General features: G+C 36.2%; 1 protein-coding gene across 1 annotated transcript; it reads right to left on the minus strand.

Moving 5' to 3' along the window:
- Nucleotides 1-5,360: 5,360 nt before the first annotated feature.
- On the minus strand, nt 5,361-23,601 carry rab15 (RAB15, member RAS oncogene family). The gene is made up of 7 exons (XM_015011178.2): nt 23,313-23,601; nt 10,832-10,892; nt 9,625-9,685; nt 9,058-9,135; nt 8,442-8,531; nt 7,042-7,107; nt 5,361-6,960 (listed from the first exon to the last, which is right to left on the minus strand). The coding sequence occupies exons 1-7, from the start codon at nt 23,434-23,436 to the stop codon at nt 6,799-6,801; spliced, it is 642 nt and encodes a 213-aa protein (XP_014866664.1). The 5' UTR covers nt 23,437-23,601; the 3' UTR covers nt 5,361-6,798.
- Nucleotides 23,602-24,109: the final 508 nt, after the last annotated feature.

Below are 24,109 nucleotides of genomic sequence, written 5' to 3' on the forward strand. Positions count from 1 at the left end.
AAAAATAGTTATGCAGGCTGAAAAATGTACGTTTGAGTCATGCTGGTTGCTTTTCAGATCTTGTGGAGCTTATCTAATATGATCAGTTGATGTTCTTCAGTTGCATTTTCATGCAGATTCCCAGTTTCCTTTTGTAAGTGTATGTTTTACGGGATTTTTTTTCTATTAATAATTAGAGCAGATTGCTGTTTCCACAACACAAGTATTGTCTACTCTTTAACAGGTCCTAGATTAACACATCTCAACTAATTCATAATTTTACTGTGCTTACGTTGCTTTTGTTGCTTATAAAGTTAAGGTTAATGTTTATTTTAACCACATTGCAAAAGGAACATATAGCACCCTTCATCAAAACTGACAGAACTAAATATACAAAGACTGTAAAAGTAAGAAATTCAGTATTTTTGAGCTTCTGTATTCATACACAGCAGTAAAAACTAAGAGAGGTTAAACCTAACAGGCTCAGTTTGGGTCTCACACACCTGAGTAGCAATTATTCTGAAAATCAATCCACACATGCAAAAAGTGCATATTTAATAATATAAACATAGCACTGATGGGGAGTAGCAAGTGTGATTTGTTCCTGCTTATCTAACGTGTTAAACTGCTTTGAATAATTTTAATGAGAGACATCTAATCTGAACGGAATTTCCATGTAGCCAAAAAAGGAAGCTCGTTTCTTTAACTCTGATCCTATTAACTGTTAAAGGTAGGAAAATAACACAAACTGCCAAGCTGAATCCTACCGAGTTTGTACATTCAGACTCAGATTTATATGCCCTTAACACATCATTATGTAATGTTTTAGAGCTTGGGAAACAAAAGATAGACATTTGGAGCACACCTACTTTCTGGTCTGAACTGTTTTTATCTTATTTTTAATGATTCATGCAAAAGGTTTTCCACTAAATTGCATTGTGTCGTTCCATTTCTTTGTAAAATCTAATGAGAGAGGGATGGATGGATGGATTAGGTTCATGCAGCTTAAATGCAGTGCTGCATTTAAAACAGTGCTGAAGATTCTTCGCCAGCTTCTCGCTGTGTGTGAATTTTTGTTTATCTTCTGCCTTATGCTGCCATGAGTATTTCAAGATCACTATCTTTGACATTTCCACCGTCTCTGAGTCGTTTTTGATTTTGGTTCCTTAACAATTCTTCTCCTTTGCATTCATCGCTGTGTTGACCTCGTATCTGCGTTTGAGTCCTTTAACCTACTCACCAATTGTGACACTTGCTCAGCCTTTTCTCATACTGTAAGGACGGCCAAATGCAGTCGCTTTTCAACAACACGAATCACTTTGAAAAGCACCAGGCAAGTACAGGTGGCATCAGAAAATGGAGGACAAATTGATTCAGTGTAAGATCTGGCTGCACAAAACAGCATCCGCCTACACCACTCCATCTGAATGTGTGATTTAGAGTCTATTTTCTCCTCGCTGCGTCCATAAAGCTGCAGCTCTGTTAGGAATGAAGAAATTGATGACGATGGGGAAGGTTGAGTGTTTAGGAGGGGGGGGGTCCTGTTCTGGTCTGGCGTGATGCTCGGTGAGTTAATTAAAGCTGCTGAGCAGGTATTTCTGGATTAGGAGTGGGTGTGTTGAAAGGGTCTCTGTTGGCCTTTTTCATGAAGTCATCATCCCATGACTGCGAGCGTTAATGTGCTGAATGTATCTCTAAATGTGCGGGGCTCCATGGAATTTGCCTGATGTGCTTCATGTCTTTGTTATGACTGACACTTTATTGGATTTGTTGTATTTACAGGAACAGCATCTCATAAATATGCTGAAATGATGCCATGAAGGACAGTAAATTAAAAAGTCTTATTCAGAACACTATTATACTTTCTAAAGTTATAAAGCAGTATTTTCTAATTTATAGGGATGCACAATAATATTGTTATCTTATAATCATTCTTATCTGACCGATATCATGACGAATAACAACAATAGCTTGTTTGGTGGTGTGGACGTTGTTTTTTTAATTATTATTATTAAAGCATTCCCACTCATCCATGAGACCTGCACTCTTTGAATTTGACTAAACAAGTGTTTAATTAACATTGTATTTTTAACATAAAACACCAGCACTGGTAATCTAACACTTTTGATTATGCTCTGTAGATTTCGAGTCATTCCCTAAAAGATTAATTATGGAAAGTATTTTTGTCTCTCCATTTAATATTGTCTTTAAATCCTGGTTCTCTAAGATGCAAATACAAGTAAAATGTCTTGCCTAGGAAAAAAACTGTATTGAACAATTATTTTGCGGTAGTTTACTGCCAGTTGTCAGTCTTGATTGTGACAATAGAAGAGGACATCAAATTGACAATAACAGTATGTTACTGCTGGAATTCCACCGTAAATTTACAGCCATTTCTAAGAGTGTGAGCTTAATTCAAGTGGCATCAGTATAATTGGAGAAAACGACTTTCTGACTGGAAATATCTGGAAGCAGAACCTAATATAAATAGATGTTCATTTCACATATGATCTCTGATTATATATTTTAGCAAATGTTGGCTTAAGAATAGTTTTTCTTTGTTAAATAATATTAAATCTTCTTTTTAAGAGTCAACTGTTTTTGGTCTTTTTAAGAGTATTGATGTTACGGCCTTACATTTTTGCTTTTCTTATTTCCAGGTATATGTTCTCGGCTATCGGTTATTATCAGTTAAAGTTATTGTGCATTTCTAATTTGTGAATTTTAATCAGAAATAGGTGGGCGGCATGTCACAATATTTTGTGGGACTATTGCAATAACAATTAAAACTACGGTTTTGCTTTTAGATAACTGCATGACAGCATGCATAGAGTCATTCCTGTTTGAAACAGGCTTCTTCAGGAAGAAGAAATGTGATTTGTATCACTAAACTTCAAATAGAGACTCATATAGTCATATTTTCAAACGTACCAATATTTATTGAAGAAATAGGGCATTTTAGTCAGGTGCCTTTTAAAATTAAGTGAATTTTATTGTGACAACCATAAATCAAAATTCACAATAAATGATAAACGGTGCGATAAATGGCATTCAAATTATCTCAGATTACAAAAGATATTCATCATTTTAGACCTGTCACACATCAGGGATTACTCCATTAAAGAATCAAGTAACGTTAAAATATCAACATAATTATTCTACTTCAGCATGACTGTGAAAAACATCATGGAAATATGGATATCTGTGGGAATATTTGGGAGATTTTTTGTCTTCCATCCCACTCCTCCCCACATAGATTCAGTTATGTCACTCTAAAACATTCCCCCATTTCCTCTCACATATGCTCTCTCCATCTCTCTCTCTCACACACACACACACACACACACCCACACACACACACGCAGAGACACACCATATGGTTGAATGTCAGACAGCTGCAAGACCTGAAGGAATGTGGTTGGGATGGTGTTGCAGAAAACGACGTGGCTGGTGATTATAATTGCTCGAAACGACAACAATGAGCTCCCCGTCTGCACGCATGTACGGGTCGAGCAGGATGCGTGCGCGAGAGTGCGACGTGTCAGCGCGTGCGCGCCGACTTGTCATTTTGTACGTGTGTCTGTGTGTCACTTAGTGTTGCGAGAGATACTCAGCTGTCACATCTTTCCACCAGACAACAGCCCCCTTTGAATATTCATTATTGTGGTGGAATGATCCCGAAAAACCTTAATGAGTTCACATCGTTAACAGCTCAAACGAGGTGATGAACAAATGCATTGCAGCTTCTTTTTTTTTTACCCTGCTGAGATACTTAAGAAAATCCTGCCACTACACAATAAGAATTATCATTTTATTTAATAAGAATATCTTTCCTTGCACTTCATCAGTAATTTTTAGAGAACAATGAACAATGACGGTAACACATAGACTAGCTAATTCTGCTGCGTAAACTCTTATATGTCTGTTAAAATTCAGGTTATGTCATGCTTTCAGATTACATTGAAAACAGCCTCTGACAAAGAAGAGAAGGAGGCAATGGGATGAATCTGTCACCTAGTGGTTAAATTAAGGCATGACAGAAAAATCTGAAATAATATTTCTGAGACCTTTTAAACCCTAATTTTTAGTAAAATATTGTCAAAGTGAGATGGATTTTAGAAACACAGATACAATTCAAGGTAGTTAAACTTAAAATGATCCCAAGATGCAGTCTGAGTAGGACAAAAAAAACTGAAATCTTTTGAATTTTCTAAACATTTAATGCATTTTTCGACTAAATAATCGGTTAAGAAAAGACGCGGATAGCCTAGCTTTCAATAGAGAACACAAACAAATTTGCAGTAGGTGCAGAAAATAGTCTGTAATTTTTATACGTCAGTCTTTATATTTAAAAGATACCTTGTAGTTGGCTGTAAGCATCTTTTCAGGGAATGACATGCAAGTTTAGCAATGCAGTTCAAAACATCTGGTTTCCAAAAAGTAGCTTGTGGATTTGATGAAATTGTCGTTAAAGGTGCCATATGTAGGTCCCTGCTAGTAACTGTTGGTCTTAAAAAATACCATGTAGCTTCCAGCAGGTAACATGTACACAGTAAAAATGCCAGTATAGACATATAGACATATAGACACACCCAAAAGTGTCTATATGTGGCCAAGTCAGCAGGTGTTAAAGTAACACTTTTGAAAGTGTTAAAAGACCCATTTTTTTGTTAAATTAACATTGATCTATAATACTGAAATGGGTTTAGGAAAAGTTAAACTTTCCATTTCTGTGTATTGTTTTGAATATTTTCCACTGGATTTGATTGATAATTGCACCTTGTGGGGTCAATTATTTACTTTTTTAACACCACATTATGTTTTGTGATCAACACTACACTGGTGTTACTTTTAATATATTTTAACACTAACACCGTTGTAAATGTTAATGTGACACTCTGTGTTGTTGAATTTAACTCCAGCTGACTTGGACACATATAGACACTTTTGGGTGTTAATTCAACACTTGCATTTTAAGTAATCCATAAATAAATTCACCACAGTAATCTGGAAAGTAATCACTAAAATTCTAAATACTAAAGTTCCAGAAAGGAGCGTCTGAATTCACATATGTAACCTGTAATTTCTATCCAGGAAGTTGTACGTTCTCGTAAGTAACCACAATGCTCCTGAATGATACCTGTATGCTTAAAATGTATTTTATAAATGCATTGTATAATCTATTGAAATAACTTGAAGGTCCTGTGCTTCTTGACATTTAAATACAATTTTAAACATCTGCAAATGAAAATGACTGAAAAAAACTTTTAATGCGTTTTTTTTTTTAATCTTTGGACCATGCTAAGCTGTAATCATTACAACTCACTGAACAGGAGCAGAAATGTTAAACTTTACCGAGAAAGACGCCACAAACAGTCACAAATCTTCAAATATTTACTCAGACACATTCAGCATATTTTCTCTAAGAATAACAAGTTGCATTTTACATGTTTGCATTTAATATAGTTCCACAATTACCACTTAAGTAGTTTACAAGAGGAAAAAAATAGAGGTCCTGAAAAGCAACACAATAATACCTTGTGTATCTACAGCCTACATCACTCAATACCACATACTATCATATCACACATGTCACACATTAACACTTGTTTTAGTAGCATTTAGTCATACTAAGTTGCAAAAATGTAGTAGGTCAAGCTCTCTTTTAAATGATAAATACTCTGTGTGACCTTCAAAGAGGCAACTCTGGTCAAATGCTCTGCTTGTGTTATGCTGAGTAGATGATTAACTTCACTGAAGTTGCAGTAAAAAATGAAAGAAATGTGACCTACATGCAAAAGTTTTACTTGTTCCTTCTGAAATGGCGAAAAAAAAAACTGCATCCAAAACTCTGTACAAAGACACAAAACCCAAGACATTTTCTCAACAAAGTAAAATCTGTTTTTTAGGGCTCTTTGTAACAATTTCTAACATTATTGTGGTAAAATTCATGAACATCAGTTTTGCTTTAAAACACCTGTTATGTACAATGTAAGGAGCTGTTGTCAACCTGTTTTGAGTGCAGCTTCTTTCATGCTAACAAAACAGAGAACATAGAAAAATACATTCTGTTTTGCTACAGGGAAACAGAATTTTTTTTTTTTATTTTGTTCACCAAGCTACTCTCAAACGCCTCGACTTGTCAACAGGTTGTTTTACAAGAAATCAAAGCAAGAAAATTAAGAAATGAATATTTTATGTCCATTAAAGATAGGTTTTATCAGCGTGATAAAACAAAAATGCAATGGAGGGAATTAAAACTGAAAGCCATTGATCAAATATTATAATTGGACATAAATAATCTCCAGTGATGCTTTTCCAACACCCTCTAGCACCCTCTTGTGGTAATATTTCACACAACAGTCTGAGCAGTCATTATCAGAGCACTTGCACCATTTTGGGCAGTAGCCAGCCCAATGATCAATATCAGACAATTAATTACAGTTCATAATGAAAATTAATATGGTGAAATAATTCAGATCAGTCACATCCAACAATCTAGAAATGAAAATGTGATGAAAATGGCATTAAAAAAACAAAAAAAATGTCAAATCTACATTTACACCCGTCCTGGAAACGTTTGTGCCAAATTGTTGGATAGGAATTGCATTTCATTAAAGTGACTCTGAACTTTGCAGAAAACTCTTTGTCATACACAAAGTGCATTAAGGCAAAATGTCTCTCTATGTATTCTTCAAAAGTTGATCCATTTGGAGAACCTCCAAATCTGGTTTAAAGTTGGTCTCATTTATATCAGATTAAAGACGAAAATCAAGCAGATTTTTCCACCAATGTTTGGAGGCAGATGTTCACGGTTCTTTAACACCAGCAGGCTTTCTGCTGGTCGCCACTCGAACCGTCACACAGTCCCTCCTCTTCCTCCAGAGCAGTGAGATTCAGCTCGTCGTTGAGGGATATCCGGAGTAGATCCAGGTCCTTTTTGTTGGCTGCCAGCACCTGCTCAGCCAGTCGTGTAAAAGTCTTTGAACCAAAACAAAAAAGAAAAACAGTTGGGATAAAATGTTGATTGCGAAACTTTCAGTGTCTGTCAGATTATCTCACCTCTGTTATGTTGTGATTGGTGAAGGCACTTGTCTCAAAGAAGTCCATTCCATAGGCCTTGGCCAGCTGAAAGAGAGAATAACAACATTTTTATTTTAAAACTTTTCAATTCGTGAAAGTCAATGAAGTTTAAAAACGATAATTGGATCCACTTGTTTAGGTTAATGCAAGATTTTCTAATCTAAAGTTTAAAATTGTACCTACAGAGTAAAATATTGTATATATTCACCGAAATGCTTCTACAAGTTGTACTAAATCCCTTGTTTTCCGGACTATAAAGCACACCTTACTATAATCCGCATCTAAGTTGTTTTTAAAAACTGGAAACGTACATATATAAGCCGCACTGGGCTATAAGTCGCATGGTTCAAAGCGGCTTATAGTCCGAAAAATATGGTACTTTTAATGTTCATGATTGACTACAGTTGTATCAGCCACTGACAACATTGGGAAAGTCCAACCGGTTAAGAAAGTCTTTTGAACTGTTTTCTAAAAACCTGGAGATTCCCTGATCAAAAGATAACAAGGTATGTTATTTGTCTGTTTTGTAATTTTGCCAAACTCTTGGAGAAAACCCAAACTGAATCCCAAGACTGAAACAGAGAATTAGAGTCAACAGTACAGACAATGCCAAAGCATAAAAGAGTTGATCTGTCGATAAAGTTGGCTTCTCAGTTCAAGGTTTGCAGGAGGCGGCTCAACTTTATGGATGTCTGAGTCACATGTCTGTATCCTTAAACCACAGAAATCTTCTGTCAAGCAGATTTTACATTAATGTTCATAAATTAGAAATGCACATTCTCTTTTTGCTTCATAGGATTTTCTTACATCTAAGCCAAGAGAGCTGGCATTGTCGCAGTTTGTGCTTAAAGAGCTGACTGGTAATAAGGCAAGATTTTACAGACATGTTTCTAACAGAAACAGAGTATAAACTAACCCTGTAGTCAAAAAATGTGTAAATTATTCTTTGGGTTTCCAATCTGCCCAAGTTACTTTGCTTCATCTGAGAAAAGAAGACATTCTGTTCATCAAACCTTGAGACAAATTCTTATTTCCATTTTTTTGTTTTATTTATTTATTTATTTTTAAATCAAGAATACTTTTTAAGTAACAAGAGGACTCTACGTCTGGGCGCTACACCTGTAATGCAGCGTAAATTCAAGACAAATGGAAGCAGCGCCCTCTTGTGGTAAATTTTCAAACTGCATCCACTCGGTGCCAATTTTCTCCTGATTTCAGCTCTGCATAACCAAAATCGAACCAAAAAATACATTACTTCCCCTAATATTTCAATATTCCAGCCCCAGTTTTAACCAAAATTAAAATTTGTGTTGAAAATATTAAGCATGCTGGTCCAAGAATCCTCTGCAAAGCAAGTGGACAGACCGTAGCTGACTCACCTTGACGCCTTGCTCTGTGGCCACCTGCCTCTTCTCCACGTCGTCTGACTTGTTCCCGACCAGAATCTTCTGGACTTTATCTGGAGCGTACTGCACATGTTTGTCATGGGGACATAAAAGGAGATTTAAAACAGCAATAAAGAGGCAGAAAGGGTAAATTTAAATGTCAGGAGAAGCAGAGGGTGGGAGAGAAAACACAGGAGTGAGAGCATGCGGGAAATGAGAGCACGATCAGACGTAGGGAAGCATGCCAAGATCAATAGAGACTATATTCAGACAGATCCACTGAGGAAATAAGGCCCATAAAGACTCAATTAAAGGAAAAAAATAAGAGTGAGGGACATGACAGTGGAAAGTAGGGCAAGGCAGAAACCTGGAAAAATGTCATTTCCTTTGTTTATGGAAACACTATTAAAAATTTGCCAGAGACTGGAAATTAAAGATGAAAATCTCAGGCAACGCGGTCTCCGCCTCATCATGTCCTCTGTCAGAATTGTCTCTCTGAACTCTCAGCAGATCTGTTAAAGTGGCTCTGTCTAAAATGTGGGAAGCGTGCTTTCTGATTCTTTAATGTCCCTGATTTATGGAGCTCTTAAAAGCGCAGAGCATGACTCACCTCGTCCACATCACTGGCCCACTTCATGATGTGCTGGAAAGATCGCTCACTCGTGATATCATACACCAGAAAGATTCCCTGCAAAGTGAGAAGAGACGATCGAAAGCACCTCAGACCTTCGGTTTTATCTCCCTCTGCTTATTTTGTTTTTCGTGAAACAAATAAATCCTAGCGAGCCAATAAAAGTTCAACGATTTTCAGACGTGGTGGCCTAATGTGCATGAGCTAAGCTAAGCTAAAGTAATGCGATTAGTTTAAGTAAATCAGAATACTGCCTGGAACATTGGAAGCTTTTGCAGAAGTTTTAAGTGAATAATCCACTAAACAGGAACAAGACGATTCCACTTAAATTTCATTACCAGCTTCTGGCAAGAGGACAATTTAGTTTGGTCCCTTCTAAGCTCATATCAGCCGCAGGCTAAAGAAAAGCAAAAGAGGGCGGTTTTAAGGTACTTTAGCTGCCTGTATAGATGTTGCTCTGAACTGACATGACTTATAAAAGAAACAGAATGTTTTTAATTAAAAGCTAAATGTGATGTACCAGATATTCCAGATAAATAAATGTACCTGTGCTCGTCTGTAGTACTGCTTGGTAATGGTCTGGTACCTTTCCTGGCCCGCTGTATCCCTGCATGGAAACAAACAAACCCAAAAGTTGTACCCAAGTAAAACTAGCACTACTTCAACATATTTTAATCAAGTAAAAGTAAAAAGTAGCCATCCAAGAAATTACTCGACTCGAGTAAGAGTGAAAACGTATTAAAAGGTCTACTCTGGAACTGAGTAACTCATCATATTGTCATTTAAGATTTAAAAATTACATAATCAGACAAACCAAAATGTAACGTTAAGTGGACATTTCGGTATTTTAAGGACCAAAGTGACCACAATTCACATAAATAACAAAATCAGGCAAAAGAAAATGTTTCTAAATCTATAAAACTTATGAAACTTTAACAAAAACTGCAGGAGTGTGTCTGTGCATGGTGAATTTTTGGCTAAAACGTGTTTGTTTTTCATTCAGTGGGTAGAAAATCCACACATTTTAATCAAGTAAGAGTAGAGATACTTCATAATAAAATCACTAAAGTAACAGTAAAAATGTATTTGGTGAAAAGTCTACTCAGGTAAGTGAGTAACTCATAAATTAGCAATCATTTAATATTTAAAAATTACATAATCAGGCAGAACAAAATGTAAAGTTAAGCGACAATATTGGTATTTTAAGAACCAAAATGACAATAATTAATATTAAAAAAAAACCTAAATCAGTTCTAAATCAGTTTCTTCATTTAAAAAAAAAAGAAACTTCAACAAAAACTGCAGCTGTGTGTTTGTCTCTTGTGAAAATTTGGCTAAAAGTTTTTTTTTTCTTTTTCTGTCATTCAGTGGGTCAAATCCAGAAATTTTACTCAAATAAGAGTAAAAATACTTAACAATAAAATTACTGAATTAAAAGTAAAAAGTACAGAGTAGTAAAAATACTCATAAAATTAAATTCTTTCAAATAAGTTACTCAAGTAAATAAAACTGTGTAAATGTAACTAGTTACTGCCCAACTCTGAATATGGAAAAAAATTAAGAGACCACTTAAAATGACCAGTTTCTCTGATTTTACTTTTTACAGGTAAATGTTTGAGTAAAATGAACATTGTTCTTTTATTCTATGAACTACTGACAACATGATTCCAACAAGATTTGCTCTTTTTAAATCACGTCCTGTCAGACAGATCACTGCATTCCCACTGCACAAAGCCTCTCTCCGATATCTTACCATATCTGTATTCGAACTTTGATACCATCTATTAGTAGCGTCTTCATTTTGAAGTCGACTCCTACAGGAGAGAAGATGAGGTTAGAATATACAATATTACAGCCACAGGAGAGTTCTGGGTTTATTTAATGTTCTTCCAGGGCTTAGAAACTGTTAGTTGGGCATTTTATTTCTTTCAACAATGTGACTAAAGGAAAACGTGTTTTACAGATCATCAATTTTCTGCTACGGCTTTATAAACATCACAGACAGCATAGACAAAACGAGACTCCCGCTATCACAGCATAATCAGCCTGTCAGGAGATCAAGGCAACGATCCAGCGAACCGTTAAGATCAGTTTTCTGTATTGATAAAAAAAAATAATAATTAAATTAAATGATAACAGACCAGAGGAGAAAAATGAAAAGAAAACTGGACGGGTTCAAATGGAGAGAAAAAACAGGATGTCAGTCATCGTTTTAAGAGGAGTGAATGTGTTAAATCAAACACTGAGATGTTTTAGTTTGATTTATCTGTCTGAAAAAAATGACAAGAACTTAATTATTCTGACTGGAAGTCAATCAGTCAAGATTGGACGTTTCCAAGTTCTTTACGAGACTAAAACAATCAAGAATTCATGTTATAAATAAACTGAAGAGATTCTTTAGTGACACTTTGTGAAATCCGTTTGTAAATATAGATAAGTACAATCTGCATAACAATTGGATACTTTAAATATATGATATTTTCTAAAAATGCTCTTTCAAAGTATTACGTTTACTTTTAAAAAATAGGCCCGCCGCTGGCACTTTGGGTACAGCCTGACCAGCTCGTTTCACAGGACGGAGGTCTGAAAACTAAAGGCTCTGCCTCCAGTTTAGGGCTGGGAAAATGTTGTCATAATTAATGTTGTCTGTGTGAGGAAGGTCAGCACTGACACTGTTAGATCTCTCCCTTTTATTGGGAGATATCGTCAAACTCTGGCTGCAGCATTTTCCACTCACTGCTGAACTTTTACAGACTTCTTCAGACATCTAGCTAAAACTGCTTCGCAGCATAAAAGTGCAAAAAACATGGAGACATTTCTCTACACAAATTTCGGAAAGGATGTTTCTAATTTTGGTCGTGTTTCCTGGATGAAACATAAATGGTAACTGTGCTGAATGTGAATGGAGTCGTGTATTTTATTAAAAAGTTCATTTATTTCAGTAACTAAGTGAATCAGATTATTTGCACACACGCAGATGTTTTCAAGCCTTCACTCCTGTTAATTATGTTAATGAAAACACAACATTTAAAACTGAAATATTACATCAGACCAATAAATCTTAAGACAAAAATGTGGGCTCAATGAAAAATATGTTTTAATATCTGCTGGTTATTTTCAAAAGGTACTTTTAATCTCATATTCTAATTTATATATTGCAAATAGTTTCACTAACAAACCAGTGCAGGTAAGAAATGTTTTCCATTCTCATTTATCATGATTATTAACCTTGTTTGTTGCTGATTAATGTACAGGAGAGAGAGTTGTAAGAGAGCAAAATACAAAACAGTTATAGCATATAAGTACAGTCTTTAATAAATATCTTATTATATGCAATAAAAATGTTCTAAATGAATTGAATTTTTTTTTCTCCATTGATCTTCTCTGACTGGTGACTTAAAGTCAATTAAAAAAAAACCCTCAGGCATCTAGACTACTTTCATCCCAGAGAAATCAATTAGCAACTCAATCCAATTAACCTGGCAGTCCGCAGCACCTCTGTGTCACAGCTGGCACTGCGCGCGCGCGCCGTGAAAAAAATAAACTCACTCCAATCGATTCACACGAGTGGGGAAGCCGCAGTGTGTGGGCGATTTTATTTTTACGGCTGCTTTTCTGGTGGATTATGCTTAACTTGAGAAACTGACAAAAACAGCTGACAGATGCACAACAGCCTGCCAGATTTTTTGCTTGCTTAAAACAAGCTGGAGTCAAGCGAGGGCTCTACGGATACCGAACTGACATCATGAGACCTCATTGAAGAAGAAATACAGCGTTTGCTTTAAGCTGCAGAGGACTCGGGCCAACTGAAAGGTCAGCACAGCAATCAGTATCTTGACTTACCAGGGGCAGCAGGGGAGAAGAAGAGGCTTCCTGCGTTTTTTATTAATTTGAAGGTACGGACAGAAACTGAAGAAGTAATAGCGTTATGTGTACAAACAAAACCAAACAGCATCATGGAAATCAGCCCAAAGCTTTATAGGGATATTTGAGTTCAATTTTAAGGACATCAAAGTTTTATCATGATGTTTTCTGTACTGCGATAACAATAAAAGCTGCTTTTTTAGGTCACTGCATAACTATGACTGCGTGGCTCAGCAATAATAATCCCAAAATGACATATTTTTACATATATTAATGCTCTACTAAACAAACAGTGGAATAAAATAGTAAAAATAGGTCTTGGTGAGCTTATAAACATCATTAATTAGAATTTATTGTGACAACAAGTCAAAATTCTTACCATGATAAGGAATTTATCACGATAAATAAATATAAATGTGATAAATGCACAATCCTAGCATCAGACCGCACAGCATGCTTTAACTTTCTGGGAAAAACTTAAGAGATCTGAATGCCTTCGTCATTAAAACAAACATTAAGAAAACAAAACTAAAGAGCACAGCAATCATAAATATAAAATTCTTCACTGCTTTAAGATTTAAATAGAGCATCATTTGCAGGTGAAATTTAAAGCTGCACAATATTTTTGAATATTGCAACCAAGATATTAGTTGCAATATCTTATAAATTAGTTGCTGCCACTGTTTTTATGTTTGTAAAAATAAAATTAATTAAAATTAACTGAAAGGCAGAAAGTTCAGCGGGAACCATGAAACCTGCATCGTTTCCTTGCACATAAATCCTAACGATAGCTGCAAAAACAAACTATTTATTTCCACTTCTAAAAGTTTGAATTTTAATAAATCACTCCGAGGACTGTAAAATACTTAAGACATTCTTGCTGTAAGACAAAAGTGCTAACAAATGTGGCACAATCCAATTTTATTGAAATCAGATAATATATTTGGCTGAATCTGTAAGTAAATAAAACTCAATTTAACTTGGAAGCAAGAGGTTTCCCTCAAATATTATCATAGCAGCTTTTAAAATATAAAACTTCAAAGAGCAGCTTTAAAAAAATTAATTTGTCTTCCACTTTTTCTTCACTTGTAATTATAACAATGGCGTGAAATTTGCACGGTGTAACCGACAGCACTTAATTTAAGTTGGCAGCGTGAGAGCCATGTAAAAGTTAATGTGAACACACCCCTAAACTGACTGAACTAATTGACTGGGCTTGATAATATGAGATGGCTTTTGCAGTAATGCATGTCAGTGATGGCGATGGCCCCAGTAATGGATGGATGGAAGGATGGATGACTTTTACTCAGTGGAGGACGGGACTTATCATCCATAACTGTCATAACCAGCAGAGGACAGACAGCAGCTGTCATGCCGTGTGGGCGCTGGAGATCAAGGGCCAAAACATTTTAATTTTATTATTTTTACTTGATTGTCATTGGTCTGACCTGAAATGTTAACTATTAAATTATGAAACAACACACCTACCTCACTCTCTCCACTTAAAGAGTCCTGTAGACGCAACTAAGGCTGCATTCACATTGCAGCCCGAAGTGACCCAATTCCGATTTTATTTTCTTCCTTAATGCGACCTATATCTGATCTTTTCATGACAGTCTGTTGTTCAGACTGTCATGAAATAAAAATTACCAAGTTGCTCCGATAGTATTTTTCCACCATTTTTTATTTTTTGCAAATACATTAGGATTTGCAAAAAAACTTGGATATCCAATACCTGAACGTCACTGATACTCGACAAACGTCACTATTCTGCGACCTGATACTCGCAAGCGTGAAGAAAAACAACCACGGCGAGCTATAATGATGAAGTTGTTACGGTGCTGGCTCCGGCCGGACCACTTCAAAATCGTAAGCTATGCTCCACCATTAGCATCCATGTTGACTTCCGCAAACACTGAGCACTCCTTCTTCTTCTTCTTTTTAATGGCAGTTGGCAAAACCACACACATGAATACGGCAAAAACAGTGAGCACACTCTCTATGAGTGACGTTATTGCGCCCTCTAATGAGTATGCGGGGCATTTTCAGGTCGTTTGGAGATCAAGTCGCATATATTTGGAAGTGAGAACAACCACGTGAAAAAGTCACTTCAGGCTGTGGTGTGAACGTAACCTACGTACTATTTGTTAGTATTCAAGAATTATTCAGTTAAAACAGGCACCTACATCTTGCTGATAAGTTACTTGTACGTGACTTATTTCAAGTGTACTAAAATTTTTGCACCAGACATTTGACAAAAATACATCATAAGATTTTGTGTTTTTACAGTGCAACAGATCTAAATGCAAACTGTTTAAGGTAAATCATTGAAAAATTATTTTCCAGTCTCGGCACTAGCTATTACCATTCCTGATGTATTAGTGGCAAAACAAAGTACATTTTACATTTTTTTTAACCTCACCACGGAAATCTTCGTCAAAAAAAAAATGTCTTTGGTAAATCTCATCCGGTGTTTATAACTTCCTTCCTGTAAAAAGGGAATGCTGTCTAACCCAGTATTTCTTGGCCCCATTGGATATGAACAGGTTATGTTATATCATTAAAAAAAACATTGTCATAGTTTGAGAGTGTTTTCAAGTACATCTGGTAAGGGCTGAACAAAGTAAGGCCTTCAGTGGGATTTATTTAAAGCTATGAATGTCCTCTTATGATTCCAGGTGAGTCAGCATCAGACTGAGGACGAAGATTTTTCAGTTTTTCTCAGAAAAACTCAGAAGCTGCAGCTGAACTGAGTAATCCCACCATAATATCCATGCAGGACTTTGAATTGCAGCTTTTACTGCTGGAAATAGTGCCATTCTCCTGTACATCGCACAATTACAAGGCATTTATTTCTCTTTACTTGTCACAGTGCCTCATTTTTCTGACTCACAAACAAATTTGTCTGTATTTTTTTTTGTCATTAAGAATGCAGATTTGATATTCAGAGGTTAAAAGGACAATGAAGTGAGAAGTAAAAACCAAATTTAGCAATTTGCCTGTCACTTAAAACCTTTAAAATTGAACATTGTACCAAATGGCAAGTCGAAAATAAAAACATTAATGTAGGAGAAATTTTTTAAAAAATATTCAAATATTTATTTAATAAAAGAGAGACAAAGAGAGAAGTCAAATGTGTTGTAAACAACACAGTTCAAATGGCAGCAGATGTCATGCGGGGCTCTGTTTTTTCGTTTTTTTTTTCTTCTTTTTTTTGTGGAGAAAATGCTAATGCAGGCAGACCTCGGGACGCAGCTGGATAGAGTTATGAATACAGTTTATTAAATAAATTGAAAGCTGCTGGAGACAAAGAAAGTCTAGCAGTTTAATCCTGGGAATGAAAGGCAGAACATGGCAGAAACTTGCCTGACATAAAATACACTGAGATGTATCGTTAAAAAAAGTCTAAATGATAGCTTCTGGAAAGTATTTAATTATGAAACATTTGCTGAAAATAGTAATGGCTTTTTGATGGATTGCAATTAACCCACATTTCCCTGAATCGTTTCTTTCTTCACACTTCTGTGAGCTTTAGTATCTCAGCCACTGAAGGTGGGTAATATCAGGTGTGGGCATTATTGGCCAAATATGTCATCAATAAGAAGATCAATAAATATAAAAGCATCGTTTTGTGGTTGCAGTAATGCACACACTAATGCTGCTAAGATAATTAAATTTACATGATTTTCTTGTAATCTTTAACACGCACCTTCAAATACAGGTGTATCTTAATACATTAGAATATTATCCAAAAAGTTAATTCATTATAGAAACATATCATATAGACAGATTACATACAAAGTGATACATTCTAAACATTTGTTTTTACTAATTTTGATGATATTCATGATTTCCAAACTGGAAATCACTGGAAAGATCACTGAACAACAGTCCAGTTCTTCTTCTGCTCTGATCAGGTGAGATGTTTGTTTCTGGTTTAGGAATAACCTAATACAGGGAATGTAGCAGTGGTGACTTTTGAAGTCATGATTCATCAACAGTTTTAATTTTGCTCTGTCTTATAATCTTTATTTCTACCTGACTTTTTTCCTTCCACTTAACTTTCCACGGCACATTCAAAAAATCTTCTGCAATGACCTACTTTGGCTTACCCTTCTTGGGGAGCATGTCAGTGTCAAGTCAACTGTCTTCTCCTTTATTATACTGGCCTTAAAATAACGTCTCATTGGCAAAGAATTTCTTCTTCATCATCTTTTAGCATTCTATAAACCTAAGACATATCAGTTTGTATGTAAATAATCAATATAATGTACGAGCTTCACTTTTTGACCTGAATTAATGAAAGAATTAAACATTTCAGCAATGATCTAATTCACTTAAATGATGAGACCTCTCTCTGTCTGGATTTAAAAAAATACATTAGAGCCATATGCTCCCAATCTGCTATCGATAGTGTTTTACCTTTGGCATTATTAATTTTTCCTTACAATGGTCTGCTTTAATTGTTTTACAAAGACTGAACAGAAATTAAAGAGAAAATGCAAAGAAATCAAGAGAAAACTCTTCAGAAAGCCTGAAGGATTGTCGCTCAAAACAACTTTGGTCAATTGCAGGAAAGCAAAAATATACAGTAACTGCAGATGACTTAAAACCTTTTGTGTAGTTAAACGCTTATAGAGGTAATGAATAAACAAAGGCAGGTGTTATCTTTAAAGCAACACCTGGTGTGAAGAGCGAAGCAAAACCAACTAAGAAATACCAGCACCGAAGTAAAAGATGAAAATCATAGCAATGAACTACAAAAGCATAAGTGAAAAACCTTCAGGCTGAGACCAAAACAAAGCAACCGTGACAACATCACAGCGAAGAGACCGTCTCTGAAACGAACCATGCAAGGTCGTAAGCCTGTTTTTACCACAGCTAGAGAGGAGGAGCACTCCACCCCTCTGTGGGACTCAGAGGGAACATACAACTTCAAAACACTCTGAAAGTGAAATCAAAAAGACTAAATTATCTGAAAAATGTACATAGAAGCTGAATGGTAGTGAAGTTGCTGACAAGCAACGTAAATGGCCATGATCTTCCAACTCTTAGACTGTAGGATAAAAATGAGCCGGTAATTCACCTGAAAGCATTTAATTTGTTAAGAAACAGATTTGAAAAATACAGTTTATCAATGCATGCATGCATGTTAACACTCTACCAAGTATTTTCCCATAAAATCCAGAAACACCAGTGATACATAACTATATTCTGGATTCATACAATCTCAAGCAAAGGTGTTCACACTCCTTTAAACCTTTGAAGTGGAAGGAAAATTTCACATGTTTTCAATATTTTTTACTGATAAAAATCTGAAAAGTGTGAAATGTTTTTGTATTTTGCCATCTTTTCCTGCAGTTGCTGCTGCACATTGTTTTTGTATCTATAGAGACTAAACTTGTTGCAGAACAGACTGGATGGAGAGCATCTGTAAGCAGCAAATTATAAGATTCTCTGTAAGGCTTAGATCTGGACTTGGACTAGGCCACTGCAAACAATAAGCACCACCTTTAATTTAGTAAATACTAACGTTTCTGAGTACCACAAGGCTTGCTGCCATTTTGAAATCCTAGATTCTGGGATATTAGGTTCTAACCTCAAAACCCAATATGGCTACCTTGCATCCAGAACTTTGAGGTAGTAAAAAGCAAAGTTTATTTGCCCTTCTTATGATTTGCATCGTAATCGTACTATACTACCTTCTTTACTGAACATGTTGCAGAAAGGTTTAAAATTCAGAGGAATGCGTGGTTTGTGCTGTTAAAAAATGTGGGAAAATTCAAGACGTATCTATACTTTTTTAAGGCAGTTTACATTTTTCCAGTTAGTTTTTATCACAAAAAACTCATGAAAGTGGCATGAATAGTTCTTGAGGTCTTTAAAACATTAAGTTACAGAAACATAGAAATAGTTTAAGCTATCCCTGACAAAAGCTAAAGCTATGGCACAATATTATTTGTTGCTACTTTCTTTACGACACACTATCTGTCTGTTGTGGCCGTGATCCTCAGAGTGATGAGCTGCGGTCAGCTGAGTGTTTATGACAAGGCTGTGACCCAAACAACACAAAGAGTCCAACATAAGGCAGAAGCTTATTGAGGTGTAGTGTAGAGACGAGTGGAGGTGATGTTTTATGGCTGATTTCACAGCCATTGGCTCCAGAGAGAGTCTAGGATGGGACCACCGAGATGAAGGTGAGGAAGATTAAACTGAGCGGTGTGACTGAATACCAATTTCAGATCATTTCTCTGGCTCTGTGCCAGAGAGATATGCACTCTGGAGACCAAAGGACTATGTTTTGTGGAAATAAAACATGACATCTTAATCAGTAAGAGTCTAGTTCTATATCTTCATAAATCATCTTAAAAACAAGCTACGTTCGTTCCTCAGGTAAAACTTCTGAATTTAGCGTGCTAAGATAAGCCGACACCTCTGAGACAACAAGCCTTTTAACAAAGTCAAATCCCATCAACCTGGCTTAAGAATCATCCAGATAAAATCCCAGAAGAGAGAAATGAAATGGGTGGAACATGTCCTATTTTAATCACTCGCATCAAGGGCCAGTTTTCTTTCCTGTTGAAGTGTGGCGCTTTTATCGCTCAAAGATGCACAGAGATCCCCCAAGCAATGCAAAATTAAAACGTTTTGTGGATGCCAAGGATGTACCAAAGAGCTTAAAAACAACCCATATACACATTTTAATGACTGCAGAGTCATTAAATGTATTTGTGTGGATGGACAAGATAAAGATAATACAGATTTAGCACAAATGGTGCAAATTCAACCAAACTGAGTTTGTCATCAAGAATCAACATTTTATCACAGTTTCTTAATCTAGTCAAAGCACTTTTTGGTGCATCATTCTTGAACTTAACAGAACTGCAAAGGAAAAGGATTTGCCAGCTGAAAGGAAAATATGTCCAACACTGCAGGAATTTGCAGATTATGGCAACTGTATGATTTATTAAAGATGTCAACATTAGCTCTGAGATGAGTTTATCATGGATGTTTTCAGAAAGTCTTTGTATGCTTAGATGTCAAGTGAAGTTTTAAGCCTCACACTCTACTCCCAGTGAGTAATATTTTACTCATTGGGAGTAAACTGGAAATCTGTGCAGAAACTTTAAGCTCCATCAGCTCCAAAATGCTTAATAAAAGTAATGTAAATATATTACATGAGAATAGTGAAATGTTCAGGTATACTGCAAAGTACTTAATGACATCCATCCATTTTCTTTACACCCTTGTCCCTTGGTGGGGTTGGGAGAGTTGCTGGTGCCTATCTCCAGCTAATCTTCTGGGTGGGGTCACCCTGGACAGGTTGCCAGTCTGTCACAGGGCAACACAGAGACAGACAACCATGCACACACACTCACTCACACCTGGGGGCAATTTGGAGAGGCCAATTAACCTGACAGTCATGTTTTTTGGACTGTGGGAGGAAACATGCAAACTCCATGCAGAAAGACCAGGGCTGGGAATTGAACCCAGAACCTTCTTGCTGCAAGGCAACACCTCTACCAACTGCGCCACTGTGCAGCCCTACTTGATGACATCTGACGGGGAAATAGAAGTATTTAAGGGGTTAATGTTTCATGCTTTTGAATTATAACAGGATATGGGAGAACAGAAATTGAGGGGTGAGACATGCGGCCAGATTTTCAGATAATGAGACCAGAACACGATTGATTGGCACGTCAGCGGAGCTGATGGGAGATTTGGGTCCACATGGAGGAGAATTTATATCTCTACTGTCACTGTGAAGGATGGAGGATTATATACTGACCCTTTGCAGGACAGCACTGACTCTAGACACTTTGTGTGAAGTTATTTATTGGAAACTGAAGATTTAATCATTCCAGGTAAAAGAAAATATCTATCCAATCTCATGTCATTCAGCTTTTTAAACATTCTCAAAATGAGAGAAATGAGTCTGGAAATGTTCAGAGTAAATATCTCAGTGCAGGGTGGAGCATTATAGGACTAGGACTTAAAATAGCTCACTGCAGACATTACAAACATGTGAACATTTATCCAGCTGGCTAACATAGTTGGAGCTTGCGATCAAATTATTAATTAAATGCACACGCGCAACTCCAGGCTATGAAAAAGCTGGGTGAAGATGCAGAAAAAAGTGGTAATTAAATAGTAACCAAAAATAAATTACAAGAGCAATCTAAAGAGTGTGGAAAAAGGACAATCAAATCCACAGGCCTTTTTCAGCTAAATTAAGAGATCTGCGGCACAAAAACGTCTTTAGTGCTTCTCCGGAAAAAGCTTCAGATGACCAAAGAATCACAGCCACAAGGCCTGTGGAGGGTGATTTAGCTCCCATCATGAAAAATTCATACCTCTAACTTCTTGGACAGAACCGGATAACATGAGACGCATTTTGAAGTCTATGAAGAAGAAAAACTGAGGACCGAGTGAGGAAAAAAAATGACTGAGCTGCTACTTTGCATATGATGTCTATAGAAAGATAAAATTGATTGTATCTTATGGGGATGTTGTTGGTTAGAGCTGATGAATACATGCCACTCAGGAATGAAAACTTAGAGGATTTAAGACTCAGGCAGAGGTTTCAGGCTTAGAGAAGCCTAAAAAAATAAAAAATTCAGTCTCTAGATGTGAAAAGTGAGACGTACTGTGAAATCCTTGCAGCTGTAATTGCAGCAAAAGCTGGTTCTACAAAGCGTTGACTGGAGGGGCTGATTATAAATGGATCGCTCACTTGTTTGTTGTTGTAACTTGGAAAAATGAGAAAGAGCTCAAGAAGAATTAATAGGTTTGACAGGAAACCTGCATATTTTCTCTACAAAAAAACAGTTTGGATTTTTATTATTATGCATGTTTTTTTTCTATATCTAAATGTATCTTTTGTGTTGGGATAGATTAATGAGCAATGAGTCATTTCATTTTAGAACTACAAAGTAAAGTTATTTAATGGCTCTAAAAGAGTTATTTTAAAATACAGCTCTGGAAAAAATTAAGAGAATAATCAGTTTCTCTGATTTTACTCTTTATGGGTTTATGTTTGAGTAAAATGAACATTGTTCTTTTATTCTATGAACTACTGATAACATGCCTCCAAAATTACAAGCAAAAATTTAGTATTTATTTGCAGAAAATGAGAAATGGTCAAAATAACGAAAAAGATGCGGTGCTTTTAGACCTCAAACAATGCAAATATTCATTTAGAAACAACAATGCTAATGTTTTAACTCAGGAAGAGTCCAGAAATCAATATTTGGAGGAATAACCAGGAGGTTTTCAATGTGGTTCAGTGCAGTGGGCTCTTCATTTTTTCCAGTACATGTACTGCATTGTTTATCTGTCAGGCAGTTTCTGTCTCAAAACCAAACTATTAAAACAATCTCCTAATCATGTTTTCTAAACAATATTGTCTAAATGTTCCCATGTTTTGCTCTATTAAGTTTTAAAAAATGGCTTTCTGCCCTCTGTCTACAGCACTGACTGGATTTTGGCTTTTCCAGTCTGTGCCCAATTACTGCAAACAATGTCAGAAAGACGCATCTGCAGAGTCTCACAAAAAGAAGCTTAGCAGGGAAGGAAATCAGTCTATTACCTGAATATGCATGCACACAAGAAGAAACAGGCGCTGAAAGAAAAAGATAAGAGACTCAGCCGCAGCCATGTGGGGGTTGTCAAAATGAAGCTAAGTAATGTGCTTGCCATGGTCTAAACAGATATTCTGCAAGCTCAAATTAAACCAAAGAAAGGGGGGAATAGTTATGAGCAGGAATGTGGTAAATTTACCAGTGGGAAAACTTTTCCGCAAATAGGGAAGGAGCTGAAGAAGCCATAAGCAGTTATTGTACAAATAGAGAAAAATGATGAAAATAATCATTGAGAACATAATAAAAGTTGGGAGGATTCAGTTAAGTTATGCTGCAGCAGAAATACCAGTATTTGTTTGTTGCATCCTGCTATATTAAATCAAGAATAAAGCAATAAAGACCAGATGCTGAACTCACTCTGCCTTGGTAAAAAACATGATCTGCATGTTTTACTGTATTGGGAATTGTGCCATATGTGGTTTTGCAAAGTGTTGCACTGTTATTGCAAAGTGCTGATACTTTGTGAACTCATTTTCATCCCTGCCACTGTTTGTTCTTCACCCTAAAAGACGCATTTGATCAGTTCAGTCACACTGCCTGTTTTATTTAAATTTAAGTCTCAATTTTAGATTTTGTTTACAGTCGAGTTTGTGGGCTTAACATTAAAATATGATGATATAAAACGGGAATGAGCTGCACATTTTTTTCAACATAAAACGATAGAAGAGCAGTTCATTTCAAATAAACAGTAAAAGCGGTTGATGAAGATAAGAAAAACATGAGTCTTACCGATGGTGGAGATGTGGGAAGGGTGAAATTCGTTGTCCGTGAACCTGCATAACAAACATGTTTTTCCAACCCCGGAGTCCCCGAGGAGCAGGAGTCGGAAGAGCACATCGTACTGCTTAGCCATGGTGTTGTTTCATGGGCTATTGAATGAAAAAAATAAAATAAGCATAAAATAAAAATTGAGATCAGAGTCAGCTAACTGAGCGATGAGTGGCCTCTCTCTCCCCGCCTGGATGCCATGTCTGTTCAGCAGGATCACCTAAGGCTGTGAGTGTTTTTGTTCACTGATGACAATGAAACTGTGATGCTCCAGCTTCCCAAGCAGCCTCCAGCTTCCAGTGGGTGCGGTGGACCTGCGTCAATTTATTCTCTGTTATAAATATGCTCTTCCTGCCATGCCTTTCAAAATAAAACATGAAATTTTAAAACACTCGGGGAAATTCGAGGTTATTCTCCTTTATTTTGTGATTTTGTGAGGCAAAGCTCACTTACATCAACTGTTTTGCAGGCTGTTGATTCGGAAAGATATAGCTTTGAGAGCAGAACTGCTTCCAAATTATCCAAAATTATAAAAAAATTTTGTGCTCCAATGTAGTCTGCATTCCTACCCTTTTATAATAGTGTAAAAGCCAAATTGTTTTTCAGAGTTTCTTAGAAGCAAGTAGAAAATTTATACTCTTAATTTGTTTTCATAGTTTTGATAGAATTGGCAAAAACATTGCATGAACAGCCAGCGAGGATGCATAAAGAAAAATGTATTTTCATCCTGCTTCATTTACTGAAGCATAACATTTTTA

Source organism: Poecilia mexicana, unplaced genomic scaffold, assembly GCF_051168715.1.
Source record: "Poecilia mexicana isolate PSO_F unplaced genomic scaffold, ASM5116871v1 scaffold_21, whole genome shotgun sequence".
Taxonomy (NCBI): Eukaryota; Metazoa; Chordata; class Actinopteri; order Cyprinodontiformes; family Poeciliidae; genus Poecilia; species Poecilia mexicana.

Excerpts from the sequence above, each read along its gene's own strand:
- rab15 (XM_015011178.2), bottom strand. The coding sequence starts at position 23,436 with ATGGCTAAGCAGTACGATGTGCTCTTCCGACTCCTGCTCCTCGGGGAC. Across the intron at positions 9,686-10,831 it reads AAAGTTCGAATACAGATATG|GGATACAGCGGGCCAGGAAA; the intron begins GTAAGATATCGG and ends GTTTCCATGCAG. Across the intron at positions 9,136-9,624 it reads AGTACTACAGACGAGCACAG|GGAATCTTTCTGGTGTATGA; the intron begins GTACATTTATTT and ends CTCACTTTGCAG.